Genomic DNA, 26,468 nt, shown 5'->3' with positions numbered 1-26,468 from the left:
TAAATATAAGATAATGAGTTACACTTACAAACCAAACTGCATACAGTTTCTTAAAGGTTGCCTATTGTGCTTCCTTGAACAGGTTAGGATAGATCTGTTAGCAATATGAAACATGTTCATTACGTTTTGTGCACAAAAAAAGTATTTTAGTCTGATCAGTTCTGCCTAGTTTGAGCTGTTTTAGGGCGTCTGTCACTTTAACTCCAAATAAGCTGCTGGCCACGCCCACCAACTTGATGTTTACACTCACATGTGAAAATGGCTGCAAACAGATGCGTAGTTATACATCCGTACATCTTTGAAAAGCAGAAGTGCACAACCAACAAGAATGCAGCAAGTGGTTTCTGAATGGAAGGCAACAACAAAACGCTTGTCTTTTCCAGCAGCCATTATGCAGCTCATCCAGCTGACCAAATGTGGTGCAGCTCTGCTGTGGTTGCTAGGTAACAGGTAGTGCCTGTTGATTTGTGACGCCACATTCTGGAGGTTTTTGAAATGGCTCATTTTCCAGACACCAAAAATATTAACGTATTGCTAAAAAAACTGCTGAGTATTTTTTGGTCTGTTTTTAGAAGCAGTAGAAACCCAAATGGAAGTGCAAAAACATGCTAAATATAAATTTTGCATGATAGGTCTCCTTTAATTTTGGTCCCTCTGATGGGTTGCTGTCTTTATGACTGTGATGTCATCTGCTGCTGCTGCTGATGATGATGATGTTGTTGATGATGATTTTCGCCTGGCAGTGATTGCAGGTTTGGGTGATAGATCGTACGCTGGCTACTGTTCGTGCTGGTTTTATAGCCTCTCCAGCATGGAGGCTTCGTGGCTTATCAAACAAAACCAAAAAAAGTGCAGAGTGTAACTAGCTCATCTTTTTCACAGCAGAGGAATCATTACTTAAACATTTTATATGTATATTAGAGCCATAATCCAGCATAACTACAGTGGAAATTCAACATGCTGCATCATTCCCACTGTTTCAATAAATACTTTAACAGCATCACAAATCCATGACGGTTTGTAAACAGGGACACACATGAGGCCGTTTCCACAGCCCACTGTGAGCCTTGAACCTGTAACATAATAATTATTACATCTTCATATACATGTATAAAGATAGTGGCTTTGAGTCTGTTTTTGTCATATCCTCTTCCGCTCGCTGCTGCGCCTGGCGTGGGGGTCTCTCTGGGCCCCCAGGCACCGGACCCCCTCCAGCAGCATGGGGGTCCCATGGTGAGGGTCTGCCAGGGGATAAAGGCAACAGAAAAGCATTGTTATTACACATGTCACTTAAATGTTAAACTATAGGCTGAAACAATTAATCGTGATTAATTGATTATTGAAACAATCACCAACTAATTTAGTACTTTAATTAAAATGTCAAGACAACTCATATAAGGGACACTAGAGCCCACAAAAGACCCCCTGGAGGGGTACAAAAAAAAATGTCAAGACAAACCACATATTGTGAGGGAAACAAAATGCTAAACAAGATGTAATTTCAGCACAAGTCTCCTCCCAAGCAACCAAAGCTTCATATTTAGTGGTACAGACTGGGGCTGAAACAATTAATCAAATTAATTGTGATTAACTGAATATTGAAATAATCAACTAATTTAGTAAGTTATTAGTCGTTAACTGGAGTTTACACACTCTAAAAATGGCAATTTGTTGAAAGAGTAACACTCAGAGCAGTTAATAAGCAACAGAATGAAGGTGTAAATGTATTTATTAATCGATTAATCGGATAAAAAACGTCCCATTTTACAGATTTTTCATGTAACCACTTAAGCCTTATTATACAATGTTAGAACTACATAAAGAGATGCAAATAAACAAATAATTCAATTCCTTTTCAATTAAGAAAATATTTTATTGCCTAAAATGCAGTAAAATAGCATAGATATAGCCTATACATGTATATATAGATATCTATATATAGATATCTATATAGTCAACCTTACTACTGCGCTAGCGTCGGCGCTATCGCTTTAGTAAGCGATAGCGCCGACGCTTCGGTTTGCAGACTAAGTCCCGGTCCTCCTTGGTGGAGAGGGAGGTTGGCCGGCCGGCCGGCCAGTAGGTCGGCCTGCTTGGGGCTCCCCTGTTACGGGGAGACCCGAGCCTCCCTCTCCCCACCCGGAGCTGCTTCTCTTTGCCCTACCAGGGGCACGAGATGTATAGAAACATATATATATATATATGTTTCTATATATATATAGATATCTATATGTATAGATATCTATATAGAGATATAGATATCTATATATATCTATATCTCTATATAGATATCTATCTATATATATCTATATATATATATCTATATATATAGATATATATATAATATGGTTTTGGCTTAATTACTGCTCCAGATATGTCATTTTTTAAGAAATTGCCTTTTTTGTGTCTGTATCCTCCACTTAATGATTAAGCGATTGCTAAATTAGTTGACAATTATTTCAATGATCGATTATTTGCAATTAATCGGATTAATTACGATTAATCAGATTAATCATTTCAGCCCTAGATTGAACAGAGAAGGAAGCGAAAGTAAGAAGTAAACCTGACAAGATGAATCTGTCACATGAAACATTTCCAGGAATGTTTCATAATCCTGTGTGAACATTTAATTGTGAATCATGTTATTTTTCTCTGACTGAGTTGTGTGAAAGGAAGAAAAAATGTGTGATTGTTTCACCTTCTAAGAGGCCAAACAGGAACAGATATCTTTGTTTCTGATCCTGTTCTTTCCAGCAGCTGGTAAACCAGAGTTACCACACAGACTTACCAATGATTTTGGCCTGGAGTTTGATCTTCAAGCTGCTGTCTTTTCGTCCTTTAGCCGAAACAGTCATCTCCTCCTGGACAACTCCTTCCTGGTGAGTCCTGTACTCACATGTCACCTTCACTCCTCCTGTTGGGGGATTTAGAGTTACATATATTTAAAAACAACTATATATTGTTTATATTATTTGTAATTCTGGGCAACAAGTTTATTGTAGCTAATTCAAATACTTTTATCATCTTATTTTAATCTGATTTTATTTTTCAGAAATGGAGAAATTTTATCTCAGTATAAATTCAGCTGTAATATGAAGGCCTCGGAAAATTTATAAACAAGCAGTATCATGAAAATGAAGGAACACAGCAGAGAAAAAAGAAAAAGCTGCGGAGATATTTAAAACAGAGGAAAGAAAGGGAGATGTTTGGTGCCTCGGCCACAAGGGGGCGCCCAAGGGCTGACCAACTTTTATTCAGCTCCAACTTTCTAATAACTGCGCTCTCATGTTTGTTTGTGTAATGTCCTTCGGTAGATAGATGTGTCCTTCAGCACATGAAAACAAAAATAGTGATATTACACTGTATTGATTATTGCAACAGCGTCTTCACAGGTCTGTCCAACAAATCAATCAAACAGCTGCAGCTGATCCAGAATGCTGCTGCTCGCGTTCTCACTAAAACCAGGAAGATAGAGCACATAACACCAGTTCTAAAGTCCCTCCACTGGCTCCCTGTAGCTCAAAGAATAGACTTTAAAATACTGTTGTTAGTTTATAAATCACTGAACGGCTTAGCACCACAATACATTAAAGATCTGCTTTTATTGTATCAACCTTCCAGACCTCTCAGGTTCTGGTTCTGGTCTGCTCCGCATCCCCAGAACCAGAACCAAACGGGGAGAAGCAGCTTTCAGCATCTATGCACCACAAATTTGGAACAAACTTCCAGAAAACTGTAAAACAGCTGAAACACTGACTTCCTTTAAATCTAGACTAAAAACCCACCTGTTTAGGATTGTATTTGAAATGTAATCAATTACAAATTTATTGATGTAACTTGACTTAATGATTGATTCTATATTGCATTGTGATTCTGTGTTTGTTATGATGTAAAGCACTTTGAAATGCCTTGCTGCTGAAATGTGCTATACAAATAAAATTTGATTGAATGATTGTAAAAATTACTCAGAAGTAGTGCAAATAGTTTTAATGTATCTTTTCTTTCCTTTTTTCTTCTTAAAAAAACTTTGTAATTTTTATGTGTTACAGAAGGGATGAACTGTTTTGCCTCCAACATTTTGCACATAAGTGTTTGGCTAATTTTTAACCAAAAGAAAAAGATTTAAGACTTCAGATATACTAACTTACATGTAAAAACTTCACAAAAGTCTTATCAATATGAAACCTTTATATCCTGATATGTTTTTAAGCTTTGTCGTCCAGTCTTACACTAGCTGGAGAAATGGCTCGTAATCTTTTACCAAAAGCAAAAGTGAAATCCTACAACTGCTGAAATCTGACTCTATTCCATTTTTGTTCATATTTTGGGAAGAAGGAAATTAGTCTTTTTGTATAGTAGCAAAAAGACTGAACTGAATGAACTGACTAGTACTGAGAGGTAAAGCAAAAGAAAACAATGTCCACTAGGGGGCTCCATACCAGGCCCAGCATCTCACTATGGCTTCATCAAAAGAAGGGAAGAATTTGGAAAACACTGCATATTAAGATATTTTACTGAAGGTAAAAACAGAAACATGAAGTTGTGATATGTTGTCCTTAGACTGACCTTCCAACATGGAGTTAATGCGTTGGATCCGGAGGTTCTGGGCCCGCCGAGTCGGAGAGAGGGACGGGAGACAGGTGAGCTCCTTGCCCAGACTGGGCACATCTGGGACAGTGAAGACAATCTCATAGCAGTGGTGACTCTTAAGGAAACCGGCCTTAAGGAAGAAACAGGTTATGGTTTTCCAAGGTTTGACTATTAAAAGAAAACAAAATTATAACACAATCTTTTTAGTATTCCTTAAATTGACTTGCTTTTTCCCTCACACCCAATTTAGTGAGTTTTCACAGCTGATTGCCTGGTAGACTCAGTTCGACTGGGGACCAAAATTGCAACATTTTGTTACTTTTGAAAAACCAGTTCACTCCCTCCCCTGTGGTGGCGCTGCACCAAGAACCACTGAATCAAATGACACGAAAGCCTCTGAAGAAGACACTGAGCGCAAATTTCTTCTCCACGAAATGTGAACAAAAAAGGAGTGGAATCAGATTTCAGCAGTTGTAGGATTTCTCTTTTGTTTTTGGTGAAAGACTATGAGCCAATTCTCCTGCTAGCATAAGACTGGAAAATGTATCAGAATATAACCGCTTCATCTGTAATATCTATAGTTAATTATTAGTTTTTTGTTTTAAATATCTAAAATTCTGCCAAATATGTGCCATGACCATTCCGGTTTGATCCACGGTTTTCACTCCACACTGTTTTTAAGCAGTTATGAGGCATGGTGTCGAAACTTGCCAAGTTACTCAACAAGCTGTTGCTAGGTAACCAAACAGTGAGTGAGTTAGTTGATTCCACCGACCTTTGTTAGCTAGCTATGAGAGGTTGAGTAGCTAAAATCTTTCCTCTGACTACATCTCCCAGAATGCTGTGTGGTTCTGGATTATAGTTCAGTGAATATTAAATATTCTGTCAGATATATTATCTATTGATTTTGATCATGTGTCTATTGTGATATATATTGTTATTGATTTATTGTCCAGCCTTATGCTAGCTCTTAACATGCTCATTTGTTTTGGTTGTATTTACCCAGAATGCCCTGCGCTTTAGCTTCCTGCTCTTGGAGCGGTCTCTGGTCCGCTTTCCGTTCACATTATGGATTCAAACCACATCAGAGTTCACTTCAACGGAACCGAGACCGAGGTTTTTAGGTGGACCAGTTCAATTTTTTGTTTTCACACATTCACACCTCCCCAAACGAACCGGACTTTCTCTGTAAACAAACTGAAGTTCCAATGAAGTGGAGCGAACAGTTTCTGGAGCGAACAGTTTCTCACGTAAAGCTGGAAATGAACTGCTAATGTTTGAATTTGATCTACAGCAACGAACAATGTAGCGGCAGTGCAGGGTTTTTTCTGTAGCTTTAAATCATGTGCAACAAACTGAGTTTATGTTTCTTTATACACAAACTCATAAACACACACCTTAACCAAGTAGCTTCCGTCTTTCTCTTGGACAGCAACGAGGGTGGAGAGGTTGGACTGGTCGTCCCTGCGGGTCGGAGAACCTGGAGGTTCGTCATCGTCAGGGAAACGAACCCCGCCTGCTTTGGACGTGGAGCCTGGAGACGGAGAAAACGATTAATCAATTCAAAATTAGAAAGAAAACAAGTAAAACTATCAGGACAGGAATGTCCAATATGTGGTCCAGGGGCCATTTACAGCCTAGACTAGACCAAGCATTTACAACAGGCTGCGCTCGCTGCAGCATAGGGATGAGCAGCCGCATGAGATTGTGATTGACAGCACTAAAACTTTCCTATCTCTGATTAGTCGTTTCTAGATAGTACTGGGAGAAAGCAGATGAAATAGATTTTTCACAGATTATCTCTTGTGCCATACTGTCCCAACATAATGACAGTTTTAACAAATATGCAAATAAAAAAGTATAAAAGTTACAGCTTTAATTTCACTCAGGAGAGGGCGGGTCAGGAGGGACGAGGGTTAGAGCTGCTGCTGACTGACTCACCTGCTGTTAAGTGGTAAAAGGTACAGAGACACGTTCAATATATAAATATGTTGGTAATTTCTTTCCTTAATTCATTAAATGCTAGTGAAATGGAGGCAGACAGGAGTCCAACCTAACTATGCTGACTGGTTGATAATCTCACACAGTCTACCCACCTCTCGGAGAAAACTGGGTTACAAATTGATACTTTAACCTTTCTCTCTCTCTCTTATCTCTCTAATTTTATTATTTTTATTAGCAGCATAGTAACAGCCACAGTCGTTCGTGTTTTCCACTGACTGCTGCTGATCACCGTCGAGCTCCAAGCAGGAACAACCATTTCATGCAGATCCAGAAGGTTCAGGGCAAATGTTTGCTTTTTGGTCTGGGAGGGGCAACATTTAAATTTTACTGCTAAGAACAATTTTAGAAAACACAATATTATTGATTTCGTAATTGACAGGGCTCCATTTTTTAAAAATTTCTATGAACAAAAAAGAAAAATAATAATAATAAAAAAAACTGTGGAGGGCCCCCAGTTGGTCAGGGGCCCTAAGAATGGTCATAACTTCCCCCCTGAGCGGCGCCGCTGTTTACAATGTTTCTGCTTTCATTGCTAAAATCAGAAACTGCTGCTAAATCTTTGTTGCCAAAAGTAAAAGAAAAAATTAGGACAAAATGTCCCTAAAAAAGCTTTGGAAAACATAAATACCTTTATTTAATACCTGTGAAAAAACCTGTTAATATTCTGGATCAACTATGATTTACAGATTCCTGTTTATACAAAAATTAGACTAATAAAATATGATCTGTGTAGCATATTATTGAAGAGATAAAAACAAGAAACATTTCAACAATCACGTTTTGGATTGCAGGAAGAACCTTGGAAAGAATCGACACATTCAGTGAGAACGAACAAAAGGTAAGCAGTTTCCTGCTTACCTTTTCTTCCCGTTGCCATGGTGATGCGGTTATGATCTGGGTGTTTTCAGATTGTACTTTGGTGTTGTCATCACTGACCTGAGGACAAACAGAGACAGTATCAGAGTTTCAGCAATTTCAGCCAATCTGGGACTAACATGTTTCCAAACAATTAGTTTTAAGTTTATTAAAATTTGTAAAATTATTAATTTTCTTGAGATTATTGATCTGTGCAAACTAAAGTGCGAATCTCATAAATGCTTCAATTTAAACACAGATCATAGATCTAGAATTTTTACATTTTTATTGAGGATGAAAATAGTATTGAATCTGATTTGACAGTTTCAGTATAGATAAATTAAAATATATATATTGAGATTAAAATTTACATCCCAGATTTAAAATTTAATTTGTAGAAGTGCAAAATTGTATCTTTATTGTTTGATTTTTGTGTTAACATAGTTACAATCAATTACTCTGACTTTTTTTAAAAAAATTTATTTTTTATTTACCCACTTCAGTTTTTATGCAATATTAGAAATACATAAAAAGATGCAAATCAAGAAATAACTAAATTCCTTTTTGAGACAATAAACATGCAATAACTTCATATCCTAAATGGCATTTTCTGAGTATATATGCTCCAGTTAACAATTAATCATTACTAAATTAGTTGATTATTGATTAATCATTAGTTGTCTACTACTTTCTTGGTGAATCACATAAAATCCCTTTAAAATATTTTAAATATCGTGTTTTAAACGTCTCGAGGGAAATAGTTTTGCAATACTCTGAAAGTAATTTTACATAAATAAATTAGTTATGTTGCAGACTTGGATATAATTTAAATTTTAATCAATTTTAAAACTGTTTGTCAGGATTAATATTTAACATTTACAATAAAGCTCCGCATGTTTGATTACCTAACACATTTACACATTTATCAATGCAAGAGAATCAAACACGCCACAATTTAAAACAATAAGTGTGGAATAATCCACGCCCATCAAGTTAGCAGCTGTAGCAAAGCCCTTTTCTATGCGCCATTGAAAACAATCCCGTCCCGTCTGAAATAAATAAACAACAAAAAAAAACGGAAACACGAACCGCTTCGGTCCGCCGTGTTGCTCCTTTCCAGCTCTTACATTTCTACTCCCAGCGGCAGCGCTGTAACGTTTCCCCTCTGTGAACAGAGGCAGTCCGCTGTCTGTCCTTGGAAAGATGGAGAGATGATGCAGAACTGAACGTTCCCGTGCGCGGCGCGCCCCCGCGCTGCGTCCGCGCGCCCGCGCCGCCCTGGTTCCTGTCTGGAAAAATAGAAAATATGAAAATAGGGCATTTGGTCCGGAACATGCGGCCGCAGGACGGCACCGAGCATTAGGGCCACTGGAGATGGAGAAAAAGTAAACTTTAAAAAACTCAGAATTTTTTAGTTTGATCTCAGAATTTTTTTAAAAAATATATTGTAATCCAAAAGTTTAAAAAAATTTCTAGAAAAAATTCTGAAGTTTTATGATTAATCTCAGAAATTTTCTAGATAAAACAAAAGGTATTTCAGTCAAGGAATTTCTAAAAAAAAAAAACAAAAAAAAAAACCCTGAAATGTTAAGATTAAATTCAGAATGTTTCTAGAAAAAAATGGGAAATTTCTATATTGAGCTCCGAAAGTGAAAAAACTGTTTTAAAAAAAAACAACAATTCTGAAATTTTCAAATTAATCTCAGTATTTTTCTACAGAAAAGAGAATTGCTGAGTTTGAAAAGTTGAACATTTGCGTGGAAAAGAAATTTCAGAAATTTTCAAGAAAACATTTTAAAATTTCTGAGTTTCAAAGGTAGAAAAATGATAAATTTTTGAAAATGTGAAACTTCCCAGTTTTTTCTTGAACATTTTTTAGATTAATCTCAAAATGTAATTTTTTTTCTAGCATATTTTCAACCTTTCGATCTCAGAAACTTCCAATTTTTCTCTAGAAAATGTCTGAGATTAAATTATTTTTTTTCTCTCAAATAAAAACGTGAAGTAAAGAAGGTTTGCATTATTTTTATTGAAAGAACAGTAGTTTGTTTATATATAGTGCAGGTTGTTGCTTGTCCATGTTGAACCCTGAGAGTGCTGCGCAGAAACTTCAGCTGTAGTGAAACCTTAAAGCATATATAGTAGCACTGCTACCAAAATGAAACTGAAACTCAACACACACCTTCTTTTGCAGCGCTATTGAGTTCATTTTATTTCTTTAGTTGCTCTTTGTGCACCTCCTTTTCAGTCTCCTTTAAACTTTACAGTGTTCATTCGTCTTATTTCATCTTGTATTACTTTGTTTTTAAATCGCTGAGCCTGAATAAAAGAAAGACATAAATGTTATTCTTTCAGTCTTATTTTATTTATCTTCCATTCACAGAACAAATAATTTCTACAGTTTTAACAAAGTGAAGCAACATGCATGTTTAAATGCACAACACTGCTAACATGTTCAGATTGGTGTTTATGACAAGAAACAAAGAAAAGATAATTGTTTAACCTTGTAAGGAAGACGATGTCTGTCAAATGTTTACAGAATAACACAGGAGGAGTCAGATTTGGTGGATTCCTCAGCTCGTCTTCTGGCTGCTTGATCATGCAGGGCTTGCAGTTTGTGTTCCTGCTGTTGGAGTTGTGACGTATACCAGGCCTGCAGTCTCTCTTCCTGCTCTCTCCGTTCTTTTTCTCTCTCTCTGTTCATCTGATCCTGCATGGCGTACATCTCTCTTTGTCTCTCCTGTCTCTCCCTCTCTCTTTCTTGTGTTCTCCATTGCTCGTCCATCCTTCTCTGCTCATCCAGCTGCATTTTAGCCATCATCTTCTCTGCTTCTCTTTCCCTCGCTCTCTCCTGTCTTTCCCTCGCTCTCTCCTGTCTTTCCCTCGCTCTCTCAGCCTCGAAAAGCTCATTGATCTTCTGCATCTCTTTCTGATACTGTAGCTGTATTTCTTCCTCTAGTTCTGCTCTCTCTTTGCGCATTTTCTCTTCGTTTTCCTTCAGGATCTGTTGTTTCTTCACTGCGATTATCCTCTCGGCTTCCTGGAACATCTCGTTGGTGTAGTGACTTCCTCCATTTTTATCAACGATGGTTCTGATCTTCTGGAGCAGCTCAGTGACCTGAGGCTTTTTATTCTCCAGTTTGTTGTTGAAAACATGATACTGGCCGTTGCATCTTCTCACAAGATCCTGCAGCTCTGAGCTTTCAGACAAGAAATTTTCTATGCTGGTGTCTTCAAGGAGATCTCCATGAGTAAAGAGAACCATGCTGTATTTATCTGCAGTCTTCCCGAAGATTTCCTGAATCTTTTGCACGGATTTCTTTTCCTCTTCGGTGAATCTGTTCAGTGCGATGACCAACAGGAAGACGTGGGGGCCAGGCGCGGCAAACGGGACGCACCGGCTAAAATCTTTAACAGTCTTTTCCTCGTCGAACCTGGTGTCCGACAAGCCCGGCGTGTCGATAACGGCGACCTGCTGTCCGTCCAGCTCGCTGTTACATTTGGAGCAGTTGATCGTCAGAGATCTGGGGCTGCACTTTGAATCGAAACACTTTCGCCCCAGAATGGTGTTTCCAGAGGCGCTCTTCCCAGATCCGGTCTTCCCCACCAACACAATCCTCAATTCGTTGTTGTTCGTAAAGTTTGTGCCTGTAAAAATAGATATTAAAGACTTAATTTTTATGTATTCAGCTGTAGAAAATGAAGCTCAGGAAAATACAACAATGCAGTAGAGCAATTATAGATATATAAATTAATTTTCAGCAAATGTTTGAATTTTCATACTCTGAAATTTCTAAGTTTTTTTCTAGAAAACTTCTGAGAATATTTGACTAAAATTTACTCCTCCTTTAATAACTTTAATGATAATTCAAGCTGAAAAAGCAAAAGGTCAAATTCGGAGCACAGTTGAGATAAGCGGTTGCTTTGGACCCTCCTACCACCAGGGGGCGTCCAAGAGCTTCAAGCTAGCAAAATGGCAAAAAAATGTTATATGTTAAAAAAATATTGACAAATACAAGCTAAATGTTTGAATGTTTGTTTTTATAGTTGTTACATAAATAATGGTGAATCTCTTTCCGTTGCTGCCACTGTTGGAGAAATATAAGATACCAAATCAATTATTTAACTTGTAAATACGGTAAATTCCGTGTTTATCAGTTTATGTAATTTTCAGATAGTCAAAATAAAAATACCACTCTGCATTTCAAAATCCAAATATATTTTTCTTAGTTTGCTACTAAGCTTGCAAACTAAGATACAAACAACAATATTATGGTTAAAATCAATCACCAACCATATTAACTCTTGTACGACGTAAGCTAATTACAACAGATGGTAATGATAGCAGCTAAGCTACTCATATAGGAAAGATAAAGCATTAAAATACTATAAGTTGCCTTCAGACAACAGATAACATCCTGACTCACCACTGGCTCTGTCTGAGCTGTAGCGTCTTCTGTCCATGATCAGGTTAGAAAGTGCAGAGCAGAAACTCCAGCTACATAGAAATGTTCCTGCAGGAGGCCCTTCTTTTATAGCCCTGCTGACATGAAACTGAAACTCAGCCCAGCTTGCACACATACTTTCGAGGTGCCTTTTGTACTAGTGATGGGATTTTCGGCTCCTTTTCGAGATGCGGCTCTAATGGCTCTTCTTACTGTAGAGAGCCGGCTCTTTCGGCTCCCCATATATATTTTTGACATTATTAATTAATTAATAGCTTAAACCTAATTTTATAATATTTTGTTTCATTATTGACATTGTTAAGCACTTATGATGAGTAAAAATGCCGCATAACAATGCTATAGCAATACCGATGCGTGTGATGTCCGCATGTGCCTGTGCAGGTTGTTTGTCGAGCCTGCACGATAGGAAATGCTGACTTTGCACAGTCTGCACTCTGCCCTGGAGCTTGATGTAGCATTAAAATGAGTCCAAATCTTGCTCTGTTTTCTGTCACTCATTTATTTTCACCTATTCAGTTCTCACACCGACTCCCCTTCTTTCTGTGCTTCTTGACCGCTGACTGAGTGTCTGTACATAAACACCTGCCGACGAACGCTATACAGCTTGGCCAATTGCCAGCCGTTTCCACAAAAAAAGTGGAGATAAACTTTTTTTTCAGTGTTTTCCCGCCACATTATTAATTGAAACTGTGTGTGATTGGTCAGATGTGTGGAGCACACGCTTGACATGAGGGCAGTGGACCGACCGAGGGGAAAAAACTCTCCGCTCTAGCAGAAGAGCAAAACGCGCAAGGAGAGGGAGAAGCGGGGGAGAGACCGCGAGGCACCGCAGGACAAAAAAAAAAAACGATGTAGGGAAAAACGATCGGCTCTGGCACTTGCAGAGCACAAGCACAACGACAGGGAGGCGGAGAGACAGCGATATACTGTAGAAAAAAACCCGGCTCCCAAATAGGATCCTAAGGTTCCAATCGTTCACTTCAAAGAGCCGGCTCTAAGAGCCGGATCGTTCGCGACCGACACATCACTACTTTGTACAAGCTAAAAGCCTGTTTAGTTGGTTGTTGTGTAAGTGTGCATTTCTAAATGGTTTATTGTCCTTGCATGATTTTTCTTTCTGTGCTCAAACTGATGTTTTAACTTACATAAATACAGGTTTTAAATGTGAGATTCTGCACGTATTTTCTTTAAAATAATTTTTAAATGCAGTGTGTTTGAGTTTTCATCTGCTGCTGGTTTCCCCCTCCTTTCAGCATTTCCGAGAAACGGCTGCTCCTAAAGTAAAACTGAAAACAGTCAATGATTATTGTAAAGCACAACGTGGAGAAGGAAAGTGAAATGAAAAGCAGCCTAACTAAACTCCAAGCATTTTGTTTTATTCCCGTTTCCAGAGACACAACTTGCTTCACTTTACACTAAATTAGTTTAGGATGATTTAATGAGTCGTTTAGAAGGAAAATCACAATTTCTTTCTTTAGTGCCGAGTCGATTTGAATTGTTGCTTTAATTAACAAAATGTGAAAACAAACTGTTTTGGGGGAAACAAAATGCCATTTAGGGGAAATGAAGCTCCATATTTAGAGGTGCATAATAAGACTGAAGTAATCAGTTTGATTGATTATTGAAATAACAGTAAGCTAATTTACCAAGCTGGGGTATACAGAATCAAAAAAGGCCATTTTGTTGAAAGAACAACACAGTTTGAGCTGAAATTGAGCAAAAGCTGCACAATAAATAACTATATTTTGCATTTAAGATATAAAAAAATCCCTTTGTAAATATGTTATTTTCAAAACTCCTCAAGTGGAATAGTAGTTTTATCCTCTAAAAAAGGTTAAGGAGAAACACCTGAACTAACAAATATTAGTAATTTTTTTCAGCAGATGCATGTTATTGCATTTTAGGCAATTAAATGTTGACTTTCTTATTTAACAAATGAACTAAATTATTTCCTTATTTGCATCTTTTAATTAATGTATTTTCATGCAAGATTTGGCAAACTGCAGCTTTTTTAAGTGAAAAAGCTGCAGAATGTGCCAAATTTTAGTTCAATTAATTGTTTAATCGTCAGAATGATCAATTAATTGTCAGGATAACCAATTAATCGCAAACTATAACAGTACAGACACAAAACAGATCTTTTTCAGCCAATTCAGTTTATTATCCCTAGTTTACCAGATGAATGCCACACACATCTAAAGTTTTCTAACAGAAAAGAAAACGAGGAAATTAGAAAATAAATGATCTGCATGTATCAGTCACTCCACTCTACATTAGCGCATACACACACAGTGTGTGAGATGATGTTTACAATAAATACCCAGAGCTGCTTTACACGCCACTGTTACAAAGGATGACATGAAGCCTGTTGAGCCAGAAATGACCACAAACTCAAACACAACGAAACAGCTGCTGTTTTATCACAAAGTGCTTCAAACTCAAGTGCAAAAAAACAAAAACAAGTTTACATTAAAAGCCCAAACTTTCCCTTAAATAAATGTTAATCTCTCTCACATTCACATATACAGGTCGATTATTAGAAAAATGTAGAAAGAATAAACTTTGTTAGGTCTATAAATATTCCTTCGGCAGCCGCAGTTAATCAGCAAAACGGGATTAAAAACACATTTTGTCTCTGCAGCCACACTGATATGCGAGTGAGAGCCAGCAGGGGGCGCTGCCGCAGCTGCCTTGCAAACTTCCTCTATTACAAAAACGGAGGCAAAATGAGGTAATATAAACTTCTATAGCAAACAGTTCTGTACAGATTCACCTCGGTCACGGCGCCGTCGAGCCAGAAAACGGGTAAACTGCGGTGGCCGGTGAGGTCATCGCTTCTTATTACGTCCTCATCTAAACTCCTGATCTCAGAAACGGAAAGAGGACGAAGGCTCTAACTAGAAGGAATAGCAGCCAGTTTACACTGAACTAGAATGCGACCTCGTTAAGACATGCTGTTGAATCTTTAGTTTGTGGAGAACAGGGCCGGAGGCAGTCATTTTGACTCCGAGCCTCCGGACTGCGAGTTGTTGTGTTTTGTCCTCCTGAGAAACCTCTGAAGGGTGAGCTCTACGACTGCGCCTCTGGCAGAGTCCGACCGGGCTCACGCGGTACCGACTGATCCGCCACGAGTCCGTTGGTGCTGCGACAAAGGAGCGGTCTGGCGGCCGTGGCGGCAGCCGCCGAGGTCGCGTTGCTAGCCGTTATCGTACCGTTGAGGTTCTGGTACTGCCGCTGACGGGGCAGCGAAGCCCGGCGTCGGGAGACCGGCACGGCGGCAGAACCACGCAGGCACACTGAGGGGAAACTCAAACCCACCAAACAGCAGCTGGGACAGGAAATGACCTCGTCTCGCTCTGAGGAGCCAGTGAGGTCGGAGGACGGGACCTGGCCTTCGCCGTAGCCGTTAGAGTGCCGTCCTCTCCCCCACTGCACCTGCTGGCCAATCACCAGCTCCGACAGGTTGTTGTTGTCCAGCTTGGGCAGTGCGGGAAAAGATGGCGGCCCGTTGGAGCAGGGGAGCCGCCAAGCTTTGGTCCGTAAGGAAGAGCAGGAGGTAGAGGTGAGCAGTGGCTTTAGAGGAGTGGAGTTCAGGATTCTCTTTGCCGGTTCTGGCGACTTGGTGCAGTCCATTGGTTCGGCGAGACAGACGCCCTCCTCGTTGTTCTCATCCTCTTCCTCCTCGTCCAGACGTCCCAGAGACACCATCTCCAGGTCAAGAGGAAGACCAGAATCCTCTTCGGTAGTATCCAAACTTTGTCCGACCGTTCGTTCCTCTGACACCCACTCCTTCTCGTCACCCTCATTCCCCGCCACCTGGCCGATCCTGTCCTTTTCCTTCTCTGCGTCACAGGGGAACGCCACGGTCCGGCTGATCTCTGGCGTGCAGGGGAGCGACTGGCACCTCCGCGGTGGAGCTAGCATCCCTGTTGTACCTCGGAGGAGGCGCGGCGAGGCACACGGGTCGCAGAGCGCCGGCAGGGTGAAGGTCAGGGAGATGACAGACTTGCTGGGCGTGTCCAAGAGTTTACACCGGCCGCCGTTTAGGTCCCTTCGGAGAGAGAAGGGGTTGACCCGCGGCGGAGTACCCAGGAGAGGAGGCGTCAGGGCCGCTGGGGGCAACATGTCCGACTGGCTCCTTGCTAGGCCCTTCCGCGGTGGACTGTGGTCTCCAGGGTGACAGGGGGAGCTGCGGCGCCGGTATGGGCTGATGTTGACCATTACTGGCTCTGAGCAGCAGGAGGAGAAACAAATGTACAACAGACAGGAGTCAGAATATGCAACAAAGATAAAGAAATACAAAAAATAATAATACTACACTGCAAAAGCACAAAATCTTACCAAGTACTTTTGGTCTAGTTTCTAGTACAAATATTTTAGTACACTTGAAATAAGAGAAAACATTTACATGTAATTTTTTTAAAGAACTTTTAACTTATTTAAAGTCAATAAGTCCTTAATATTGATGGAAAAATACTAGTTCCATTTTCAGATTATTTCACTTATGATAAAAATGTTTACATGTTACCTTATATCTTGCTCTAAATTAGCTTTCTCTTATTTCAAGTGTACTAAGATATTTGCACTAGAAACTAGACCAAAATTACTTGGTAAACGTTTGTGTTTTTGCAGTGTATAACTGAGTATTAGGGCCAGGCTATGAACCCCCCCCCAAATTATGAGAATAAATTCATATAAAAGCAAGTCAAAATAAAACCAGAATAAAGTGACAATAATACAAAGATAAAGTTGTACACCAAAAATTCATAAGAATATGAGAAAATTCTGTCATCTTAATTGCATTAAAACAATTTTTAAAGGAAAAGGTATTAATTAAAGTTTTTGTAGGTTAAAATTTGACAAAAAAAAAATAACTGAAATCAGTCTGTCTTTATTTGGTGGTCAGAACAGAAACTTTTGAAATTAAAAAACACAATTTGGTTTCAGGCAGTTTGCCTGTAGATTTATCACCGTTTTAAACCTCTACATTATTATTATTAATAATAATAATTATTATTATTATTTATTTTACCAAGAGTGATGGGAATCTGTCTGTCTTCTCCTCCCATGGCCTCCAATGTGAAGACGATATCAGAAAATGAAGGTCGTCTCTCTGCGCTCATCTGACAATCAGAAAGACAAGAAAAGGTCAACTGACGTTTATTTAAGTTCTGGTTCTGTTGGACCTCAATGCAGCATCCAACCAATTAAATATTGTACTAGAGCTCTTCATTAATATGTGATGGTCAACGATGATGTTTTTATTATGTAAAGTGGAGGCGAGGTCTGCTTACGTTACAGCAGGTCACGGCCAGGCTGAAGAACGCAGCTGGGCAATCTCCTATCATGTTCTCGAATGCGTGAACGTCCAGACCGAAGTCCTACACAAACCCAGAAAGAGAGACGGGCTTTGAGTAGGGAACCAGTTACAGCCCATTGGAGGTCTATTCACTCCACTGGGTAAGTGAAACCAAAATCTGAAACATAAACTTTAACATTTCCTGACCGATGTCATGGCATGTTTGTGACAGTGTCTTGAGTGTTACGAAAGTTGTGCTCAGTGTCTTCCTCAAAGGTTTTTGTGCAATTTTCTTCAGTGGTTATTGGTGCAGCGCCCCCACAGGCGAGGAGGGGAAAGTGTTTTTTAAAGGGTTTAATTTGGTTGACACAATTCAGTGTGAAAGTGAACTGCACCAGCTTGAAATGAAACAAATGTATCGTGTGTAAATCTCAGTAGATTATACGTGAGAGCAGATCTATGGTACCACAACCATACGGATCAGAACCGACCAGCGGTGACCTACCTCTGTCCTTGGTAAGAAGTCTGGATCTGCCTCGATCCGGGCGATGATCTCACACAGGATGATGCCGTACGCGAACACATCGACCTGAACCGAAGAGGAGAGCAGAAAGTCCAAACCGCATCACAACGACATCAAACACAGGAACACAACCGCTGCGCCACAGCGCTGCGGTTCTGAGCTTCAGGAGACATTTACACGATCGGCTCCTCACCTTCTCATCGTACAGCTCTCCTCGCAGAACCTCTGGCGCCATCCAGTACGGAGAGCCCACAATGGCCAGCGGCTGCTTCTCCACGCCATCGCTACAGAGTGAACAGGTCGTTATTAGGGCTGTAATAATACACCAACTATCTGCAGCAAGGCCAAACTAAAAATATTAACCCACATCGTCATCTTTGAACAACTACAATTGAACTTTATAGAACTGATTAAGTTACCTTGTTTTAAAATGTAAAATGACATAAAAAATTTATATTTACATTTATATTTGTTTACTTTTTGGATCAGGTTTTTTAAAGTTTACCACTTGGTTGTTTTGTCATTTAAAAAATAGCTAAATAAATATAACGCATTTAAAAAAGGTGACAGTTTAAATTATGCTTTAATGTATACAACGAGGCAATTTAAAGTCTATTAATTTTTTGGTGAATTAATTACTGTAATTAAAAGTTTTAATTAATTTTTTTATGTTGTTTTAAGTTTTTCAAAATGTTTTAATGTTGTATACAAAATGCTTTGATGTATACAATGAGAAAATTAAGTCTTAATTTTTTTTAATTAATTAAAGCTTCATATCTATTATGCGTTTGTTTATGACTGAAAAGTCAAAGGCGTTTTTTTTTAATTAATTTATTAAAAAATACACTTAAACATGAGATTTATGAAATGTTTTTTTGTATATATAAAAGCTTGATGCCTGTAGTAACTTAAAAATAGAAATGTAAAATCATAACAAAAGGGTTTTGATTAGTTTTTAAAGGCACAGCAACAGGAAAGAGCAGAGAAAAAGATTCTAAACCTGTAATCTGGGATCTTCTCTGCCAGGCCGAAGTCTCCAACCACAGCGGTGAACGTCCCGTTTTCACAGCGAACCAGACAGTTCTGCACAGACAGACAGACAGACAGAGAGTGACATCCACACTGACTTCAGCTAAAAACAGATGCTAACATCTCAGCTACTGCAGGGCTAACAAACAAAGCAATCCTGCAAGATTAGTCAGCTCATCTTCTCACAGTCTGGATGAAAAAACACTGCAGCATTAGAGAATTAGATCGAAACAATAAAAACAAATGTCCATCAAAAACAAAAAAATTTTTTTAGAATAATTTCACATATTTACAAGAAAAAAAGAAGTAAATTATCTCATGTCAAGACGTTTTAAATTAGAAAGAAGAAAATTAAGATTTTTTATGACTTCGTAAAGTCAGAGATTGGTACGAAAAAACTAATTAGTCAGAAATTTTCAACAAAAATTCCCATAGAATATACAAGATTAAATAGTCCTGCCACAACAAAAGCTCAAGACCTGTGAACAACAAATTAAAGGCCAAAGTCCTTTTTTTTTTACATGTCTGCATGACATTTCAAGGCTTTAATTTTAGATACATGAATTAAAGACTTCATAAGAATTCACAATGAATTAATGCTGGATGAACCGAAAGAACAAAGAAAGGTTAAAGGTTGGTTCAAGGTCCGATTCTTCCATTAATAACAAAAATAACGTGATGATTCAGAGGTGAAAACACTCTGATATCAGGCTGCAGCTACCTTGGAGGTGAGGTCTCTGTGGAAGATGCCCTTGCTGTGCAGATAGTCGAGTCCTCGGGCGATGTCCAGAGACAGACCGACCCTCACGCTCCAGGACAGGTACAGGTCGCTGTCCAGCAGCTGCTCCAGGTTGCCTCCATTTATGTACTGAACACGGTGGACAGAGAACAGCATTTAGATTATAAACAGAACAAATCAGAGCTGGAGTTCCCTATTTTCATCTTTTGATTTTTTCTTTTTCCACAGCTTTTATGCTTTTAACAACCAGGCGAGCTGAGTCATTTCGGGAAGAACACCGCCCTCTGGTGGTGAAAGTGATAGTTAGTGTGAAGTTAAGCACTGCAGAGCAGCAGCAAAAACTCCAGCAAGGACAAAACACAAATGGACAATAATCTAATCCAGGTATTTTGAGATCTCAGCATGTAAGTCTTTAACAATAAACACATTCATTTAAAAGTTGCATTTTGCATCTACTTGTGTTGTTTTTGACTACTATTTAAATTATTTAATGGTCTGAAACACTGAATGTACAACAGCTTATTAGTGCGGTTATAGGTAGAAGAAAAAGGAGTAAATTTCCACCCAAAAACTGAAAAATGTTGAGATTAACCTCTGAAATTTTCTAGAAAAAAAACAAGGACATTTCTGAGTTTGAAAAGTCAAAAATTTGAGGGGGAAAAAGAGGCAGAAATTTTTACATTCATCTCAGAAATTTTCTAGAAAAGAAACTTGAAATTACTGAGTTTGAAAAGCCAAGAAAATTGATAGGAAACTAAAATTTTGAGATTAATCTTAAGGAAAAAACAAGGAAATTTTAGATTTTCAAAAGGAGATTTTCTGAGTTTGAAACATGAACAATTTTGACTTTTGAAACAGAAATTTCTATGTTTTTTTCTTGAAATGTTCTGATTGATCTGAAAATGTAAGAGTTTTTTCTACCAATTTGTTTTACTTTTAAAATGCAGATATTTCTTTGTTTTTTTCTAGAATATTTCTGAGATTAGGCTCAAAATTTCTGAGATTTTTGGTTTAAATGTATACCTCTTTCTTTCTCTACCTACAATGGTCGTAGTACGCCACTGTAGAAGTGTGACAAACATTCAAAAAAATAAAATTAAATAAAGGTCCTTTAAAAAGTGAGATTTTAATCAATATCTGAATGAACATCAGGACAATTTCCTAAATTTTCACGCTCTAATTTACCTCCATAACATTAAAACAAGGCTAATAACACCAGGAAACAAACAGATATGGTACATAAATGAAAAAATAATCAAATCTTGTGGTAAAACTCTTGGAAAAGTTCAGCCTGTACCTCAGTCAAAGCGTGGAGTTGGCCTTCATGAACACAAACCCCGATAAACCTGAGGAAACAGGAAAAAAAATCATGACGACAATCTACAGGTAATTATCCAAAGATCGGCATAAACAAATCCCTGAAACCTCAGAGGGTTGATAAAGTGAGGAAACGACCAACCTGAGAATGTTTGGATGACAAAGTCTGTTCATCAGCTGCACTTCTCGAAGCATGTTAGCTTTGTTGCTTGCTAGCGTGTTCATCTTCAGGGCCATTACCTGTCCGGTGATGCGGTGCTGCACCTGGAGAGCAAACAGGATCATCAAGGGAAAAAACTCAAACTGCACAGGGGGAAAATGAGATGTTGGACCAGCTCATTTAATAAATCATATTAGGTCTGATTTATTATTTTTCTAGGTTTTTGGTTGAGGCGCTGCATGTTTGGACATTTATCCCCGCTGGTTTTGGATAAAACCCATACACAGGCAGGTATTGTTTTTACAACTTGGAGCAGCTGATTAGCATCTTAAAAACTCAAGTAATGACATGTAAAACAGATCTAGAAACATGTTATCAACCATAACGTGTTGAATATCATGGTAGAATCCTATGGGAGGATGAGCATCCCGCGTGTGATGATCGGGTCACCGTTTCGTCCTGAGAGCCTGCAGAGTTCGGAGTCAGGAGCTGCAACAGGATGTCGGTGCGTCTGGGTTTGTGTGTCTGCATGTGTGAGTATTAATAGTGTAGCACTAATAGGCTTTATGGATTTCCCATCACCCCTCCTGATCTGCAGAAATCCAACGCGCCGTTAGCAACGGCCTCGCCCAGCTGCACGCACACGCCAGCAGATGCAGCGCCAACAAAACACATGACTCCAGTCACAGTGAACAAGACTGAAAGAAATATATAAACTTTCATGGTTCTAATATAAAATTAATTCAATCTGTACTCGGAATGGCAAAAAAGAGAGAACAATGCCATGTTGTTAAATCGTTTGATTCTTCCTCTGAATTTTCACATTTTGTTGAGGAACGCAGAGCAGGAAAACAGCTTGTATAAAAAATTACTCAATTTCTTTTGTAATCCGTGTAAATAGACGTTCATCACCTTTCTAATTCTCTAAAGTATTTTGAGTGACATTTTGATTGTGGAATCAGCAATCGCACATGGCCAGCCGATCAGTTGACCTTATAACTTTATAACATCTAACCGAGTCAATTACAAAAATAAAAAAATAAACTGATAACTGCTTATCAACGATCAGCCAGAAAAATCCAATTGGTGCACCCCTACCTTCCATCTTTCTTTTTCCTTTTTTTTTTTAGAAATACATTAAAAGATGCAAGTAAGAAAATAATCCAATTATTATTATTATTTTTTGAATAAGAAGATAAATATCTTATTGCCTAAAATGCAAAAACAGTGTTCCTTCAGCGTATGCTTCATCATTCATAGCAAAGGCTGAATCTCTAATTAAAAAACAATACTGTTTATTAATATGTTGAATGTTTTTGACTAAATAATTAGATAGCAAAATGTATTTAGTAGGTTTTAGTTTGTTTGTTTATTTACAGAATTTGAACCTGATGAAGCTTCAACCAGGTCACTGGAGTTCTGGGTAGAAAATGTTAACAGATTTCTTTTTATCTTGAATACCAAATATATATATTTTTGTTAATGGTTAATTGATTGCTATATTAGTTGACAATTACTTCTAAAATCAATTAATCATGATTAATTTGATTAATCGTTTCAGCCCTAATGTGTGTGCACCACAGACACGGTGCCCAAATTTACTATGAATTTAAAGAAAATGCAAACAGTGATTAAAAGACTAACACTTTACTGTTCTCAACATTTTGCATTCAAGAAAATTTGTGGGTAGTGACTTTGCAAGAATTAAAAACAAAAGGCCTCCTCTGCAGATCGGAATCATTCTTGAATTGCAGTCAGGCTCCACAAAAAAATTAAATAATAATAAAATCAATGCAGGGGCCGCATGCGGGACACTCCTGGTCTGTAAACATTCAACTGAACCGTTTTCGTTGATCTCAGAGATGTTTGGGAGCAAAAGAAAAAAAAAAGTCAAATCAACTTTCACCCTGGAGAAATACTGCAGATTATCATCTCTGATTGCATTTAAAGCAGCAGGCTGTGAACATTTACATATGTACCAACACAAAGGTACACACACACATGCAGGCGGTGTGTGAGTAAGCTGCTTAGTCCAGTGAGTCCTGCCCTCCAATCCGCCTCTTAGCTCCCACACAGGCAGACAACACACAGGTGTGTGTAACAAACTCCTGGTATTAATAACATCAAACCAACATGTTTGAGGAAAATCTCCAGTTAAAAGGTCGACTGAATAATTTTATTAATCTAGTCACAAGGTCATCAGGTGCATGAGGAGTTTATTCTGCCATAATTTCAGGATAATTTGGTGGAAATTAAAACAGAGCCGGGCGACGTGGGTTACAAATAAAATCTTAGGTTTTGTCATAACAGATCTGATTTTAATCTGACTTTTTTTCTCACTTTCTTTCAAATAAATGACAAAAAATATTTTCAAAAAGTGTTTTTTTTTTTATTTCAATTATCCCTTTTGTGGGTTGTATGATGGAATATTAGGGCCAAGGTACGAGATTCTTTGCTTAATTAGGAGAAAATAGCCATATTCAGGGTTTTCCCCGGTATTATAAGCGTAGCGGACTTGTCCTTCCTTCCCTCTGTGACCTTTGACATTTTGAGCTGCAGCCAACTATGAGTAAAGTAGTAGGCAAATGTAAATGTGTTTCTTTTTATTTGACCTAAAATAAATTTCCGCAATTTTTGAGGTGCATTGTTTCGAGACAAAAAATGTGGCTGAGCAACAAAAACACTGAATGTTTGTCACTATTTACATCAAAAAAACTTGCAGTAATTTGCTATGTTTACTGGACAGGTGTGTCCAGGTGTGTTTTTGAGTAAAATTGAAAGTAAAGAGTGTGGTTAATAAAAGAAAATCTTATTATTTTCAGTACACATATTAAACTAGAAAAACATGAGGAGTAATGCTAGTTTATTTATAAAACTGTGTTAAATTAAACACAGCAGGGAAATACAAACCACACAGTTATGTTTTCATTTTAATGTGTCCATTCAACTCTATAGTGGCACCTAGTGTTTGGGAGGAAGCAAAGCATATAAAAGGCAGGTCTCGTGAGCTGTAAGTAAAAGTAATTTTGTTTGGTTGGGGACCAAATTTGCAACATTTGTTACATTTTCAGCTTCTGCGGTTCCCCTCCTCGCCTGTGGTGGCGCTGCACCCAGAACCACAGAAGGAAATGATGTGAAAACCTCTGAAAAAGACAATAAGTACAACTTCCTTCCCCACAAATTATAAGCAAGAATGGAGTAGCGTCAGATTTTAGGCAGACAAAATTACGCTTTTTTGGTCAGCATCACAGTTGCGCATTCACACCTCCCCAAACGAACTGGACTTTGTAGACAAACGTACCAAAGTTTGATTAAAACAGATTAAACATGGCTGGTGAGAATGCACCCTAAGATTTTAAACTGCAAGCTAGCTGTCAAATCAAAAACAGGATTTAGCTGAACTGCTGCCTGAAATGCACAAGATAAACTGGCAATATTGAGGACAATAAAACTACAAAAATCTCATCCAACAAGCTCATAAGTGGAGTTTCATTATATTCCTAAAGTCATTTAATGACGTTGTTGTTCTCACCTACTTTATTCCAAACGGAGTGAAAAGCAGAGGACGGCACGCACCTTGAAAACCTCGGAGAAGAAGCCTGAGCCAATCTTTTCACAGAAGAAGTCGTCAATGCGGGCCAGGCTGGACACCGCGCTCCTCAGGGCTCTGTATGAGGACGGCCGGATCCGGTTGGGAGCGTGGATGCTGTGAAGCGGCGGCTCATCCAGACCTCCTGGCCCGTCCTCAGGGTTGCAGAGGCAGCACTCATTGTGATGGTCCATGGTGCTGGTGGACCACTACAGTCCAGATATTTGGTTCTTACCAAAAGCAGTTACACCCGAGAAGTCCTGAGGCACTCCCACATGGTGCCTCTCGCCATCATTGTGTCAGAAGAATCAGGGTGAGGAGTTATAGATGATTTTATTGATAGGTCCAACTAAAATGCCATAATTTTCCACTTTAATGGAGGATGCAGTAGACTCCAGGTAAACTATTGGAGAAAAATCCAATATTCCTGCAAAAGTTACCCATCCTCACAGCTCTCCAAATGCTGCATCCAACATGGAAAGCTTTGGTGTTAGGAATTCCTGCGGTCCCTGAATGTCTCCATCAGCATCCAGTTAGTTTGGAGGATTTGCTGGCAGAAGGCCCTGGAGGAGTCCCAACACACTGCACCAGCAATCAGGGTTCCTCCCCCTAAAGATGGAGAGTAGAAACAGCAAAAAGATGTTATCAGCGCGGAAATATGCTAATATTTTCCTTTAACAGGTGCCGTAACAGGCCGCTTTTCCGCGTAAGGGACTCCATCTCACAGGGAGATAAGCGGGATGACACCGACCTGCCATCATCTACGGCCCCACTCAGCCATTGTGTAGATATTTAATTTTTTTATTTTCACCACGACAAACAGCGTTTATAACACAGCTAAACAAACCGCACCATGTGGCGCTTTAAATGTTTAATGCGCGACTTACCAATATAATCCTAGCCTCTGTTAAAACGGCAGCAGTCAATGACAAGCAGGCAGCAGCGGTCAGATTGGCCGCTCGGCTCGGTCCAAATGTCGGCCTGGCCAGGAAAATGTCCGCGGTTCCGCTGCTGGAGGTTTAGTTTGGCCCAGAGATTTTTATCATTCGGCACCTCGACGGCGTCAGCCTGATAATCCCGTCTGGGTTTGTTTCCCCGGCCGCTTCTCGGGATGTCTACAATACGGATCTATTCTGGAGTAAAGTATGGAGGAGGGATGTCAGTGACTTCCTGTTTGGAGTTTCAAAATAAAGGTTCAGACGAACGTTTATTCAAAACATATCGGAGCAAGAGAGCACTATTTCCACACACTTATACTCGAGTAAAAAGTTGCCCTTCAATAAAATTACCTAAATATATATATTTTTAAAGCTCCTAATTAAATAGTTTGTAAATTCTGGTATTTTAAAAATAAAATTTAAAAACGTATACAAAAAAAACCACAATTTCAATCCAACAAAATCAAACAGAAGAAACATTTTCCAAATCTTTTTGTTAATATAAAACTTATGAAACTAGTACTTAAATAGGAGATAGATAGATAGATAGATAGATAGATAGATAGATAGATAGATAGATAGATAGATAGATAGATAGATAGATAGATAGATAGATAGAGAAGAAAGAAAAATCCTTTAAAAAAGAGAACTAAAAAGAAGAAAAGCTGAAAATTGAACAAGGTTTTGAAAGAGTTCATGCACTTTTATCTCATGTTAAATAAATAAATAAATTTAAACAAAAATAGATCAGAAGTTCTAAAAGCTTTCATGGCAATCTTTCTTAATCTGGGCTTCAAACATTATACACGACTTTAATATCGAACTCAAACACTGAGCTGTGTATCATCATCTGTTGTTGAATTATATATTTTGAAATGTTAAACATTAGAACATTACTGATGGAAAAATCTGTACAAAGATAAACTTTGATGTCTTTCCGACCATGACTCCTTCGCTGT

At 38.6% G+C, this 26,468-nt stretch overlaps 3 protein-coding genes across 4 annotated transcripts; all 3 read right to left on the bottom strand.

The window, feature by feature from the left end:
- Positions 1-359: 359 nt before the first annotated feature.
- Positions 360-8,711, bottom strand: adisspa (adipose secreted signaling protein a). Of its 2 annotated transcripts, none has more exons than XM_028019261.1 (6): positions 8,539-8,711; positions 7,453-7,530; positions 5,988-6,124; positions 4,567-4,720; positions 2,789-2,914; positions 360-1,241 (listed from the first exon to the last, which is right to left on the bottom strand). In XM_028019261.1, exons 2-6 carry the CDS (start codon positions 7,469-7,471, stop codon positions 1,141-1,143), a joined length of 537 nt encoding a protein of 178 aa, XP_027875062.1. In that variant the 5' UTR covers positions 7,472-7,530; positions 8,539-8,711; the 3' UTR covers positions 360-1,140. The 2 variants fall into 2 exon arrangements, with proteins under 2 accessions (XP_027875062.1, XP_027875063.1); XM_028019262.1 differs by having other exon boundaries at positions 8,577-8,706.
- Positions 8,712-9,792: 1,081 nt separating this feature from the next.
- Positions 9,793-12,121, bottom strand: LOC114143984 (GTPase IMAP family member 4-like). The gene is made up of 2 exons (XM_028016400.1): positions 11,877-12,121; positions 9,793-11,097 (listed from the first exon to the last, which is right to left on the bottom strand). Exons 1-2 carry the CDS (start codon positions 12,028-12,030, stop codon positions 9,983-9,985), a joined length of 1,269 nt encoding a protein of 422 aa, XP_027872201.1. The 5' UTR covers positions 12,031-12,121; the 3' UTR covers positions 9,793-9,982.
- A 1,931-nt stretch (positions 12,122-14,052) lies between these two features.
- tesk1a (testis associated actin remodelling kinase 1a) lies at positions 14,053-25,731 on the bottom strand. The gene is made up of 11 exons (XM_028019090.1): positions 25,459-25,731; positions 24,559-25,180; positions 20,965-21,086; positions 20,803-20,851; positions 19,488-19,634; positions 18,738-18,820; positions 17,931-18,021; positions 17,720-17,803; positions 17,210-17,296; positions 16,948-17,038; positions 14,053-16,144 (listed from the first exon to the last, which is right to left on the bottom strand). Exons 2-11 carry the CDS (start codon positions 24,763-24,765, stop codon positions 14,985-14,987), a joined length of 2,121 nt encoding a protein of 706 aa, XP_027874891.1. The 5' UTR covers positions 24,766-25,180; positions 25,459-25,731; the 3' UTR covers positions 14,053-14,984.
- Positions 25,732-26,468: the final 737 nt, after the last annotated feature.

This window comes from Xiphophorus couchianus, chromosome 5, assembly GCF_001444195.1.
Source record: "Xiphophorus couchianus chromosome 5, X_couchianus-1.0, whole genome shotgun sequence".
NCBI classification, from domain to species: Eukaryota; Metazoa; Chordata; class Actinopteri; order Cyprinodontiformes; family Poeciliidae; genus Xiphophorus; species Xiphophorus couchianus.
Note: the sequence above shows the minus strand (reverse complement) of the source record. Positions and strands in the feature narration are given on the sequence as shown.

Excerpts from the sequence above, each read along its gene's own strand:
- adisspa (XM_028019261.1), bottom strand. Across the intron at positions 4,721-5,987 it reads ACGGAAGCTACTTGGTTAAG|GCCGGTTTCCTTAAGAGTCA; the intron begins GTGTGTGTTTAT and ends TTCTTCCTTAAG. Across the intron at positions 2,915-4,566 it reads CATTAACTCCATGTTGGAAG|GAGGAGTGAAGGTGACATGT; the intron begins GTCAGTCTAAGG and ends ATCCCCCAACAG.
- LOC114143984 (XM_028016400.1), bottom strand. The coding sequence starts at position 12,030 with ATGTGTGCAAGCTGGGCTGAGTTTCAGTTTCATGTCAGCAGGGCTATA. Across the intron at positions 11,098-11,876 it reads CAGCTCAGACAGAGCCAGTG|GCACAAACTTTACGAACAAC; the intron begins GTGAGTCAGGAT and ends CTATTTTTACAG.
- tesk1a (XM_028019090.1), bottom strand. The coding sequence starts at position 24,765 with ATGGACCATCACAATGAGTGCTGCCTCTGCAACCCTGAGGACGGGCCA. Across the intron at positions 18,022-18,737 it reads GAGAAGATCCCAGATTACAG|CGATGGCGTGGAGAAGCAGC; the intron begins GTTTAGAATCTT and ends TTCACTCTGTAG. Across the intron at positions 17,297-17,719 it reads ACTTCTTACCAAGGACAGAG|GACTTCGGTCTGGACGTTCA; the intron begins GTAGGTCACCGC and ends GGGTTTGTGTAG.